General features: G+C 28.4%; 2 protein-coding genes and 1 long non-coding RNA gene across 3 annotated transcripts; all 3 read left to right on the top strand.

Moving 5' to 3' along the window:
* Nucleotides 1-877: 877 nt before the first annotated feature.
* Nucleotides 878-4,639, top strand: LOC114129088 (sporozoite surface protein 2). The gene is made up of 3 exons (XM_027993722.2): nt 878-1,067; nt 1,166-1,320; nt 3,578-4,639. Exons 1-3 carry the CDS (start codon nt 1,035-1,037, stop codon nt 4,332-4,334), a joined length of 945 nt encoding a protein of 314 aa, XP_027849523.2. The 5' UTR covers nt 878-1,034; the 3' UTR covers nt 4,335-4,639.
* A 3,023-nt stretch (nt 4,640-7,662) lies between these two features.
* Nucleotides 7,663-11,733, top strand: LOC126549209 (uncharacterized). Its single transcript, XM_050197771.1, has 3 exons — nt 7,663-7,878; nt 9,557-9,705; nt 10,964-11,733. The coding sequence occupies exons 1-3, from the start codon at nt 7,852-7,854 to the stop codon at nt 11,298-11,300; spliced, it is 513 nt and encodes a 170-aa protein (XP_050053728.1). The 5' UTR covers nt 7,663-7,851; the 3' UTR covers nt 11,301-11,733.
* A 395-nt stretch (nt 11,734-12,128) lies between these two features.
* On the top strand, nt 12,129-14,255 carry LOC126549282 (uncharacterized). The gene is made up of 2 exons (XR_007603431.1): nt 12,129-13,890; nt 13,984-14,255. It is a non-coding gene; the product is annotated as an uncharacterized LOC126549282 (long non-coding RNA).

Raw genomic sequence — 14,255 nt, forward strand, 5'->3', positions numbered from 1 at the left:
TAATTAATATTTATGTCATATTATCACTCATAGATAACAATTAATGAATATTTAAATTTGTTTTGGTGTTTCTTGATATTTTTTAGCCTCTAGTAGGTTTGTCTTGGAATAATTTAGAAAATAAGAATATTTTTGTGACATGAGTATAAATTTGTTATTAAGTTTATTGATGGGTTAGTTTTTCAAATGAGGGTCTATGTAGGTCATTGAGTAAATTTAAGTTAGTCATTTTCAGCCACACAACTGGTAAGTATAGGTACATGCCAAGAATTTTTGTATGTTCATAAAAGTATTTTAAATACTTTCTGAATGAATTTATATTTTTATGCATTTTCAATAAACTGATTGAAAAGTAATTTTTTTGAAAAACTGGTTCTATTTTTGTAAGTAATTTTTCCATACTGCAAAACTATTAAATTTAAGATAGGAGTATAATACGAAACGATGAAAAAATGCAATACAACCGATCATCGCTCATTTAAAAACAAAAAATTAAAATAACACGACGTTCTGGTAATTATATATTAATATAATACCATCGGTCTTATGAACAGTGCTTCATGTATAGCCATAATCTGTTGAAATAAAAAGTTGATAGAGTATAATTGACATTTTTTTAATAAAGCAATTAAAATAATATAATGTAAATGTCATCATTCACGACTACATAATAATGTATAGCATATGTCTCAAGCCTTCTCAGAACCTATAAACAGTACAATTTATTGCAATTATGATTATCATCTAATTATTGAGAGCTATACAGATATTATTGTATAGAATGAGAATAATTTTAAATTACGTTATTGTCATTATAATAATTAATAGTTATTAATTTAAGACGATTAATGTGTATGCGGACATACTAACCGAATACCGTAGGCATCAGTCAGCGACTGTGATTCATTACGATTTGTTCAATGACGTTCTTCCGAGCAGTACTACTGGGTATAACATTATAATACAATATTTTAATCGACGAATTTTATTCGTTTAATAAACTTAATGAAAAGTCTTCCGTCGTCACTGGATTTATGAATTTCAAAATGAAAACGGCCATGTTTAAAGTGAGTAAGGATTTGATATCTGTATTTACGTTTGGATATTTTTTTAATTTATTCGTTATTTGTTTTATAAATTATATCGTACTTTTTTGTTATGATAGGTCTTTGCTACGTGCATTGCGACATTATGCATCACGTTACCAGTACCCTCGAAGGCCACTCCGGTTCTATCATCGGTGCCGGTGAAGTCCGAGGAAAAAGATGAAAATCCGATTATAGAAAATCTCTTGGACAAAAAATCCGAAATCCTCGACCGGTGAGTAAAGCTATTTTTTTCCGTCGATCCCGAACCTGGCCCAAAAGTGTATTTGCGAAGCTCAATAATAACTCATTGCTATAGCAGCACCCAACTATTTTATGATGGTTATATGATGAAACCGAAATCAACTATCTACCCACCCTCTAATATTTCAATATTCATTTAAAACAGTATTCCAATTTTAAAAACGCGAATATTTTAAAACAAATTTCGTCATGTCCTAGTAAATTACTATTTTCTAAGCAATTATATATAGTACATCATATTATATACGAATGACCAAATGGACGCCACTGAACTCGCTTATTTAGAGTGTGTGTATTCGTTTATTAGCGTCAGTTATATACTCGTATTGTATACATGATAGTACGATAATAAAAAAAAAAGTTTGTTCTGCCGGAATGCATCACTCGCCGTCTAATGATCGGGTCCATGAAGAACTGATGGCGTCAGGTGGTAATTTCTTCAAATGACATGTAAATGTAATTGGCAAGTGAACTATGCAAATATAATTGTTTTAACTTAAAAATAATAGAGTACTATGCTTATTAAAAAATTATCAGTTTTTCAAGTCCCCACCATTCTATACATACATACCGAGGAATTCTATTATTCTATATACATATACGTTACGGGGTTATTAGTGACGAGAAATTGGTGTCATATGGCGGGTATAATAGTTGTATAACTTATATAATTATTATAACACATCTATACATATATACATATTGGTAAAATTTGAAAATTAAAAATACATAAACAGTTATAATAACTATATAAGTTATACAACTATTATATTTTCTTGTTTCTAAATATGCACCATAGTTATGTTATATATATATATATAAAACATAATCTGTTAAAAAAAAAAATTGTAATTTAATATTAATAAAAAAAAAATTATGCATATAGTTAAAAAAATTTTTATTAACTTAGTTATAAATATAAATTAAAGTTTTTCAATTGAAGTATTTTGTACATAAATAATAAATATATAATATAAAATAAATTGGTTCTTTTTCATTCACATATACTAATAAATAGATGCCTTCTATTATAGTTATTAAATATTGCCCTAAACGATTTATTACATTTTATCATATTTAACTCAAATGATAATAGTAACTTAACCTTACCAAACCATTAACCAAAATTATAATTATTAATATCACAATAATGTGTTGTTGTATAGTATACGTATAACAAAAGAATTTTAGTTAATTTCTATGTATACAATTATAAGTATAAATATTAAAATAATTACACTAATAAGTAATAACAGTTGTTGCAATACAACCTCAATGATATTTGCGTGTACTCTATATTATAATCATAGGGATTGCAATTATAGTTTTCAAAACTGTGATAACAAGTTATTAAACAAAATCATAAAATATTTAAATATACTTATGTTGAACCTATAATACATGACTACATAAGCACGAATAAAGAATTAAAGTATACAATATAAATTTTATATAACTTACTATAGGTATTTAATTATTTGACTTCAATAAAATAAATAAAAAATAGAAGCAGGGTCCACATTGGCCCATGTTACATAATTATCTTGAACCATGTTATAAATTAGACCCGGTCTCCCGTTTAAAGTTAAAATGTAAAATCTTCATCTAAAATGGAGGAAAAATGCAAAATAAAATAATTACTTTTGAAGGATATTTTATACATAAAATAAATTTTGTATTTAGAATATAATGTTTTATAGAATATTTAAAAAATAATTGAAATCCGGTCTTACAGTAATATACGAAAATATAAAACTATATAAATAATTAAAATAATACCTAAATATATAAAAATAATAAAATTAAAATTAAATATTTTATAAATAATAAATCATAATATACGTCTTGAACAATTATATGCAATATTTATTAAAGGTGGGCTCCCATATAATGAAGAAAATGAACTCAAGTTAAGTTGAATTATGTATGTAAACATAAGGCCGTTAGTTAAGAGTTAATATTCAACATTTTGACAAATTATGAATTTAATTCACCGAGTTAAAGTGCATACGTAATAAAAAATTTATAAATATAATATAATATTGTAATACTGACTTAGCTCAATTGAAAAAAGTGAATGTACTTTTTTAACTAGTACAGGTACGTGGGTCCCCAAAAAAATTTTTTATGTAATTAAAAAGTTAAAAATTCAAAACTTTTCAACTCAACATAAGCTTTTTATTTAGTTAATATCCACATTTGATGTTTACAAAATTTGTGTTCTATAGACTAAAATTTGTGGATCTCAAATCTATTGATTTCGAGTTAATCGCGAATGAAGTGTTGCGGGAACCGGCGATAGCGGTACACGAGCAAATGATGGCGTCACGGGAATTTCACCGACAACGTAGATCCTTCGACCCCGAATTAGAAGAACGTCTAAGGAAAGAGGTCGAAAAGGACGACACTACTCTTTCTATACCTTTAGACTCCAAAGATGCTATGCCTGTAATGCCGCCAAAATCGAATGAAGACAAAAACTCTCAACAGTCGAACGAGAACGAGGACGACGCCGAAGTCAACGAACTCCCAGATCCCCCGAGTTCTTCCGAGCACGACAATTCAGTGCACGAGTCCAACGAGTCCAACCATCCACAAGAATCCAACGAGTCTAACAATCCACGAGAATCCATCGAGCACAACCATCCACAAGAATCCAACGAGTCTAACAATCCACGAGAATCCATCGAGCACAACCATCCACAAGAATCCAACGAGTCTAACAATCTACAAGGATCCAACGAGTCTGACAATCCACGAGAACCCAATGAGTCCTACAGTCCCCAAGAATCCAATGAACCCCATTATCCACAACACGAAGGGCGCCCGGACGTTCCACAAGAATCTAACGAGTCCGAATATCCACCAGATACGAAATCCTACGAGTTCGATACCGGGCCCCGCCGAAACATTCCTTACAACGAAGACGACGAGGAAAAGGATGATGAACCTGATGAACCTAAACCTCCCTTTCAAAAAATGTAATTTTACCAACTATATTACATTATAATCCACACGCATTTAATAATATTATATAATGTGTACTTTTTTTTACTGTCATCTTGACTTTAATTAACTTAATTTTAACAATAATAATCGGCCCTTGGATAATAAATGCTTTACGCATAGTAATAATAATGTTCATTTGTTATTAAAAAATTAACCATTTTCAACAGTTAATTGAATACTCTGTGACTTTTATATTATAATTTATAACAGACTATATTATGCATTCCAATAATTAAATATATTGTAGCATATATTAAAATAAACAATATTATTATTATTCAGGATTCGTTAAACCTAATATTTTTTCTAACATTCTAATCATTATGTAATTATTACGTACTGTGTCTTGATCTGTATCCTTTAAACCAACTTCAATATTTTGTGTCCTTGACACATAGATTCAAAACATTATATTCTTATATTGTATTTGTACAAAGACGTTGCGATACAAAATTAAAAATTTTTGTTAGTAACTACTATAATTGCCGCCCACGTTTAGGAATTGTAATATAAAATTTTATTAATATCGTTTGTATACTTGGATGAGTTTGACATTATTTCCTACATGGAATTTGTTTTTTTTTTCGAAGACATTTTCTCTAGCAGACAAATAATTGTTCCAATCTTCAACTAACTTTGAAGAAACTGTATGTAAAAGTAGAAATAGTTTGTAAAATTATTGAATTTTTCAACAATCATTCTAGAATTTTATAAATTTTTATGCAATTTTAGATATCTATTTTTTTTTTATAATTGTTTGAAACCTACGAATACAAAAAATACTTCTTAAAATCTAGGATGATTGTTGAAAAATTCAATAATTTCATTCAAAACTTTACCTACCTCGTTATCATTTAGTTAATTTTGTCATTTAAATAATTTAACAATTTTCTTTCACAAGTTTGTGTCAAATGAGCCTATGAGTGACCTTTTATTTTAGCAATGTCAGAATGTCAGACTTTAACTTATTGTGGTGTAGATTTGAAAAATAATTGTTTCTCATTTGGATAATTAGGTATATGTAGTATTTTCTAGAGTTGGAAGACCTGATCATTATTGGCACCACAAAATAAAACTCTGAATGTGGTATACCAAGAGCTTTTGACCCGAGTCATTTTAAATATTCATAAATAAAGTTAAACTGTACAAATTATAATTATAACTATAGACTGATTAGAATCATTTGTAAATATTATTATTATTGTTATTATTATTTACTTGTAAATCATCTAACACTACTATTTATCATGTGATTACCTAAAAATATTGATTTTAATTATTTTTCTTCTTTAAAACACAACTATGTGTGTGTTGATTTAAGAATTTCATTTAGAGAAAGTAAAAGCTGCTCAAGGGCAAAAGCTGGTAATTCAACTAATATATCTAATATAATATAGGTATTAATAATAATATTTATGTCTAAAAATGAACATATACGTTATTGCAATCAATTGACGTGCATAATAATATATAGTATAATATAGTATATAATATAGTTCATGTGCCATACATACGCGTAGGTATATATGAGCATGTAGTTTCAAAACTAGCCATAATCAATTTTTAAAAATTTTCAGAAACAACAAAAAACCAAAAAGACCTTAAAATTTTACTCTATGAATTTGTAATAAATATGAAATCATAGGGTTGGAATGCATACTTACTGTGTATGAATAGGTGTTTTATAAAAATATTATTATAAGAATTATATAGGTACATTTCTAGTTTCAAGATTATAGCTGGTTTTGTTGTCAATTTCATCATATGCCTAGTTATGAAGCATAATATTTTTTTGGTTTTTATGTAGATGGCTGATTTTGAAGTTGACATTGCGATATAGGTAATTCTGAAACTAACATGGGAATATTTTAATAAAAAACAAAATATTAATAAATTATTTATGTCCTATTTTAGACAAACTTTATTTGATTTTAATTTATTAACAACAACTTATAAAACTATTTAATATTCTGTCATACCTAACACCTAAGACTATATGGTATTTTTGCCGCGAAAAAAGTGTTTGATTGTGGCTGTTTTTGAAATAAATATCGCCAGATGGGTGATTTTGATACCAATTATTACCAACCACAATTTTCCATGGTCAGTTTAGACCAGTTATAGTGTTATTTGGTGTTCAATATTTGTACAGCACTAATTGTAAATTGTAATACACTGTGACCATTTAGAAAAATGCAAAAAAAACCAGTTTTAAAAAAATGTGCTTTTGGTTGATTTTGAAACTACACGCCTCATATTAAATAATAAAATATTTTATGAATTACAGTCCGTTATATTAATGATAAAACTAGAAATTTTCAAAATGTTAATAGTAGTGTTGCAGTACACAAATGTTAATATTAATCAATTGTAATTCAATATTATAAAGACTGTATGTATACATTAAATATGAATATATTATACATAATTATTTAGAAAATTTCTTTGCACAAGTAGAAAGAGTTAATGGTTGTTAAAAGAGGTATTTTGTGTAAACAATGGGCAAAATTGATTTCGTCATTAAATCGTAAACATTGTAATTTTTATTCTTGAAATTCCCTTCACCACCACAGGTTATATTGGAAGTTCCAATTTAAAACGACGTTAACGAAATATAATATACTGTTTATATTTTTATATAATTGATTTATTTAAGACTAATCAGTATCAGCGTACAAAGAACAGTATATTTTATAAAATAAATAGCAGTTATAACAAAACGTAACCTCTAAACTGATCGACACGAAATGTCAATAACAACGACGAATGACGACGATAACATAATATTGTCATCACTCGGCTTCAAATAATTGTACTAACGACCGATGATCGAAGACCCTAAGGTTCTTAAATAAATATCATATATTTCTGTGTTTTTTTTTTTTATCAAATATTGATTGTAAATAACATGATAAAGGTAGGTATGTAAAACATTAATAAGCATTACATTTTTATAACCATCGTGTTGTCGACTCTAGTCGCAAATAAATCTATAAAGGTACCTACTTCGTACACAATTTATAGGTATGCGATATACAGTGTGTATCTACCAATGCCGAGGTAAGAAGATCGTTAAAAAAAATTAAACTGCAATATTGGCAGTATACACCCTAAAAATTGCAGTATGATACACTAATCCAATTAATTAGCATACTGTATATTATTATTATTAATTGAAACTTATGATATTGTGTTATAATGTTAAACGCCTATAAAATAATAATAAATTATAAATTATAAATCGTTAATATTGATTTAATATAAAACTATTGTACACGGTGTAGCATTGTAGCCGGCGAGTGAAACGGACCGAAAAATGTTCCCTCAAATGTATTATACGCTATTTAGTATTTACTATTACACGTCTCGAGTCTCGACTATACAGACGTAGTATAGTGTAGGAAATAAAATCTGAAAACTATTCTTAGACAAGAATTTTATACTTACTATATTTTCTAGTAGATTTTTAGTTTTTGTGATTTGTAACGAAGGCATGAAGTCGGCAGTGGTGTTCTTTCAGGTAAAACGTATTATAATGTTTTTATATTATACTTATTTCCTGCTACGGCAGATTATAATAATAATTATTGGTCGAGGGAAATTTCCGAAAACGATCATTCCAAGCTCAGGTGAAAGATCTAAGATCCTAGCAAATAGAATGGAATAATAAGGGCATTATCTTGGATAACTTTTTGGACTAATGTCCGAATTGGTTTTTAAAATTATAAAATAAAATTTTTTTATTGATTTTATAATGATGACATGATGTACAATTATACCTGTTTTTTGTGTATGTGTGCGCTGTACAGTGTACACTATACACGATTTTTAATAGAAAAATGCTTTGGTATTTAATTTAAAGATTAGTTTTTGTAGAAAATTTGATCTAATTGGGAAGTTTCATTGGGAAGTCAAAATTGAAAATTCCCTGTACTAAATTAAAATGTTAACGCAAAATCATTGACTTTCTTATTTGGTTGCGATTCGAAGAAAAAATAATCTACTCGTTATTACTTAAGTCATATCTACTTAAATTTTGGTACTATTCTTCTATCAATGTATAATTTTTTAAAATATATTAACACTTTGACTGCTGAAGTCGACGTCCTGTTTATTACTTTCTGACCTCTCCCAATAATACTAGCATACAAACCATTCGTGCTTAAGCCTGCGCACAGGTAAGAGGTTAAAATTGTTTAATTCGCGGTGTTTTGAAATTCCAGTTATTTTTAGATGGTCGTTTTTCGTAATAAACGTAAGATAACCATATTTCTAGTAATAAATATCATTATACTTACTATTATATTATTAAACTATTTTTACCTATATTTTACTTTATTATTCCATTATTATAAATTACTTGAAATTCGCTTCACGTGGAGCCACACTGATTATTTTCTTCACATAATAATGTTTATAATTGTATGTCGTTCATACGTCGTAATTCGTAAAAATGTTCAGCATAGGGGGAGACGCTCAGGTAAAACCCTGCCGCAGTGCCGCAGTCAAAGTGTTAACTCTTTTGGAGTACTTTATAGGTATGATAATTTTTTTTGATAAAATTATTGTTACACGGTCAAAAAACTTTATCATTTATTACATAATACCTATAGTATATCTGAAAAATAAAATAATTCGTAAAAAGGTTTTGACCTATTAATCAAATCCATAATAATTCATCAAAATACAATTGGTTAAAAAATTATTATTTTTAATTAGTTTTGAAATTCTATGTTAACTATTGTTAAGTGTCTTAAAGTTATGTTTTATGAAACTTCTCTCTTTTTCTCCAATAATTATAGCATATAGTTACTAGTGGCACGACGTCATTATCGAATGTTAGGCATTATATTTTGAACTGTCTATGTCCTCAGGTCTTCTAAACTGTTATAATAATATACTTTATAGTTTATATACTGTTTGACCTGCATTTGTACGATTGAAAAATTACGTTAAATTAGACAAACAATTTATTAAAAATCGAGTTCGAGTACCTACAATTTTATAAAATATTTTTTGATGAAATGTTTTCGATTATCTTTAGGTCTGTTAGACCAAATATAATATAATGCCAGTTATTATTCTAGATTAAATAAATAATTTTCTTACTATTTATCTTTATCTTTTTAGTTTTTATCATGACGAAAAACCCTATTGTATAAGTCATAAGTTATAACTATTGTAATAATTTATTTTAGATCTGTGCGTTGTACGTCTTATTCGGATACAGTCCAGGATTGGCTGCTCCATATTCTGAAACTACGAAAGTTGATGAAGTCTGGCCATATTTGACCGACGTCAATGAAGAATCTACGACTTTCAAACAATATTCCACTTCTAATCGCATGTGAGTCCATATTCATTTTTTGTGATTTCAATTTTTAAAAAAAGCGTGGTTAGTGGGTAAAGCTCTGCTGTACATTAGGTGCTTTGTGAATCACTATGTTTAATATTATATATAGGAGTGTTAAATTTGAATCCAGCGATAGGAATCATTGTATACGAAAAACGATTTCGAATGGATATAATTTATCAGCCTAGAATATATATTTTAAATCAGTAGATGAAAAAGGTGGTTTATGTTTTATTGACTTGAATACAGAATACCCCAAAATTAAATCTTGTACAAAAAATACCGATTTATATAACTGGTCCTGGTGTATATTTCAACTTTCTACGACTAAGTAATTCTTAACTATAACAAAAATCTGAAATTATTATTCGATAGTAAATCCTAAAAAATAATTGCACAATTTTATTTCCCGTTTGTTTAAAAAAATTAAATTTATTATTATTTTAATAAATCATATTATAATAAAACATTGAAATATTTTCAAAAATAAATAGATATGTTTGCATTAGTATATAATATTATACTAGTTGATAATGCGCAGCATTAGCCGTGACAAATTAAATAATTCTAATAGGTTTACTCTACCTTAAACTCCATTAAATGTAAAATAAATATATTTTTAACACATTCATTTAGGTGGTTTAACAAAATATGAACTACAGAGCACACAAAACTACATTCAATACTATAACTATTTTATTTTTTTTGTAATCAATCAACAATGTCAATTCTGTACAAATAAAAATAAAAAATTTGTTAATCATGAGTCGATAAATAACTGTGTGAACCCTTCTTTAAAGTGTGAATTTTAAAAATTTGGATTCAAGATTCTGATTTTTGAATATATGATTACCCATAAGCCATAAATATGTACAATGGATTTTAGAACCATAAGTGCGTTAGACTTGGCTTTAAATCGCTTAAACACACACATCCAAACATTGCCATTTATTTATACTGATGAATTAATTTTAAAAAAAATTTTGATATTACTCGTTAAATGCTGGATACCCCCTATCTCGGTTAAGACCCAGGTTACAACCTACAGCCTACATAGTTACTGTAGAAGACGACGTAAAAAATAAAAAAATATAAACCAATAAATTTGTCTCGGGCAATATATAATATCCAAATTACTTGAGCTAATTAGATCTTATTGATCTCGTGTCTAATATTTAAATATTATCTGTAAAATGTACACGTATGATATGATAAATTAATACCTACATTATGATGTTTGCTTGGTCAATAGGTATAGAGCTGAAAATCCGATAATGATGATTTTGCGCCAGGATGATGGTATACGACTGCTACCAATAATCGATGAAACTACAACTTTAGTTCCTACAACTACATTTATAACTACATATGCATTTTCAAATGAAACTACAACTTCAGCTCCTATAACTACAACTTTAGCTCCTACAACTACAACTTTACCTCCTTCAACTACTATAGCTCCTACAACTACTGTAACTCCTACAACGAGCTCAACGACGATGCAGCCAATCACCACGAATACGCCGCAGACTGCCAAACAGAATAAAGTGACTTGCGCATTATGTATTATAGTCATGTTAAACAATTAAAATGTAATAATATAATATATAGGACAACATCTAACTTTCAGTTTATATTATATACAATTCAATACAAGAACTATAAAAAAATATTCTCTTTTTAACCATGTTTTTACAATATTATTCATTATTCAATATCCATGAAAATAAAAGTCCAAATAATTTTGGTATATAATAAAAATATAACATGTACATAATTATTATATGCATAAATCTAAATTATTTATTGTATGTTTGGATCTACCTCAGAAAATAAGTTCAGTGGATGTAGATTGATCTTAACCATAAATCATAATATATACAATTTACTTACATTATCTATATGGAGGTCACATGATGGTATCGCCTATTATTTTAAATCTATTATTACATATTATCTTAAAACTATTATCAGATATTAGTTATATTTGAATAAATTACTCCACTATTATTTTAGTTTTAACCACGGTCTTAGATCTATTATCCTTTCATTGATTGATTATTATTATGTGTAAGCCTATAATATCGCAGTATCAGTGTTATATTGTATAGGACAACATCAATATTATAACATAACATAAGTACTTACATATATTTTATGTTTATTGCGATTATTTGTTATCTATTTTCATGTAATAGGTACACATATATTATATATTTATATATAATAGGTATTTTAGTATTTACAATTATTTTAAGTTGACTAAAGAGAAAATATGATCACATTGGCTGTACACGCAGTGGCGTATTTTCAACATTTTTCTGGGGGGGGGGGGTCCACAGTTTATACATAATTAAATAATTTACCCATATAAACTATGAGGACTATATATTACCTATTGCCTTTATGGCTTTTGGCTTTATCACACATTATATTTAACTGTAACTTGGAAACCGTCGTCAGAATACACAGAAATACAGAATACCAATTTCTATACTTAAAATTTTACTATACTGCAAGGATATGTATCGGTTTTTTATCTCTGGGGGGGGAGTTCAGTACCCCTGGACCACCCCCGTAAATACGCCACTGTGTATACGCAACATTTTAACTTTTACTGTTTTCTTCTGATACTAAGCCTTAATAATTATGTTTTATCTCTCAAAAGTTTTGTATTTAGTTTGTAATCGGTTGGGGGCGAAAAAAAATTTGAGTTATCGAAGTTCCACTATGTATATTAAAATAATAGTTGTTTAAAGCATATAGTTAAGCAATCGCTTACGACCCACCTCAGAGAATGTGTATAAAAAATCGACGATGAATCAATTATTATTGTCGACTTATATTAGATGTAACAACGGCTCAGTGCTTTGAATGGTCTTGCAGGGTTTGAAGTATAGATCACTGCGTTCTAACTAAGACTTTGTTCTTCCTTCTGGTGCATATACAAATAAATCTGAAGGTTCTCCGACTTGTGAGTATGCCACATACAGCTGTCCATGTGAGAAGCATGGATTTGCAAAATTCAGTCTGCACACTTGTAACGATTGTCCTTGTGCTTTGTTAATGGCCATTGCGAAGGCGAGTCGCGCCGAGAACTGCAAATGTTTGAATTCGAAAGGCATATCAATAATATAATATTGGCCCCAAAATCAGGTTACTACGAAACGATAAACAAACATTGTATTATTTTAAACACGAGATTTTTTTTAATTTTTCTCAGTTTATCACAGACAGTCAAACAAACAACACCAAATTCAAAATTGAGTTTTTATAATTTTAAATACGCAATTTTTTTTTTTTTTATTTGTTTACAAGACACCTTATTATTATTATTAAGTTCATTAATTCAGTCCTATATGATTTTCCAAGTCAACATACGGATTATCAGGTCGTATAATGTTATTAATGTTTTGTTATATATTAACTGCGCTAGGCCGGGACTAGGTTAGGTACGAAACGTGTATGGTATTTGTCGTGTACCAGTGGCGCAATCAGGATTTATTCAGGGGGGTGGTCCAGGAAAATTTTTTTATGTCGTGTACCTATATAGTTCCGGCCTAACGCAGTTTGAACAGGACTCTCACTTATACATACCTATGTACTGGACGTCCAATAAAGAGGTAACCAAACGTTAAACAAATATATAAAAACCTTTTTTTTTCTTTTCTTTTTTTATTGTTTTACGGAGTCGTAGGTAAAACGATAAAAAAAAGCGGCAGATTGGCTTTGCGAGATACCGAGTATACTCCCTTTTTTAAGACGCCTATATGAACTGTATAGTCACGAAGCACTGCTGAAGATTGAAGAAAGAAGACTTAGTAAAAAAAGTCAGGTTAGATTAATCTAATCTGACTATGGATTCGGATATAAATTTTAGATATGCAGCTTTGTATTGGCAGTTTTGTATAGATGACTGCAGTGTACGGTTGTGTATAGGTTGGTCTATCCCCAAGAAAAATTCGGTATGCCAACTGTCCTATCCGGTCATAACTTAAATTTTTCATTTTTTTCAATTTCAAATATTTGGTTAATGTTTGCTCTTTGTTGGATGCCCAGTACATATTTTTTTATAGACAAGAATACTGAGTATGTGGTTCCGATATCGCACACTGCTATACTATTACAATAATATGGACTTTGAACAGTATTCAATGATGGAAGCCCAAATTACTTCCGGTATAACATTTTTAAATTGCGATATTTTGTTACACGTCATACTTACATGCAGTAGTTTTTTTTATAATTGTATCACTTATTGTTCAATAACAGCATGGTGTTTCATGATGATGGTATAATAGAACGCACCTATAGGAAGCAACAAGCCCGGATTAAGGGTGAGAGGGCAAGTCCCCGGGCCCACATGTGTAAAGAGTTTTCTCTGTTTATAATTAGATTAAATGATAATTTTTACTTTCTATAGTACTTACAACAATATTTTATTTTTTTCTTGATTGAACTAAGAGGCGATGGGGCCCATTAAAAAGCTAGAAAAAAACTTTAAAAAATATAAAAAAAAATAAAAATACTAAAAAATAAATAAA

The sequence above is a fragment of the Aphis gossypii genome, chromosome 1 (assembly GCF_020184175.1).
Source record: "Aphis gossypii isolate Hap1 chromosome 1, ASM2018417v2, whole genome shotgun sequence".
NCBI classification, from domain to species: Eukaryota; Metazoa; Arthropoda; class Insecta; order Hemiptera; family Aphididae; genus Aphis; species Aphis gossypii.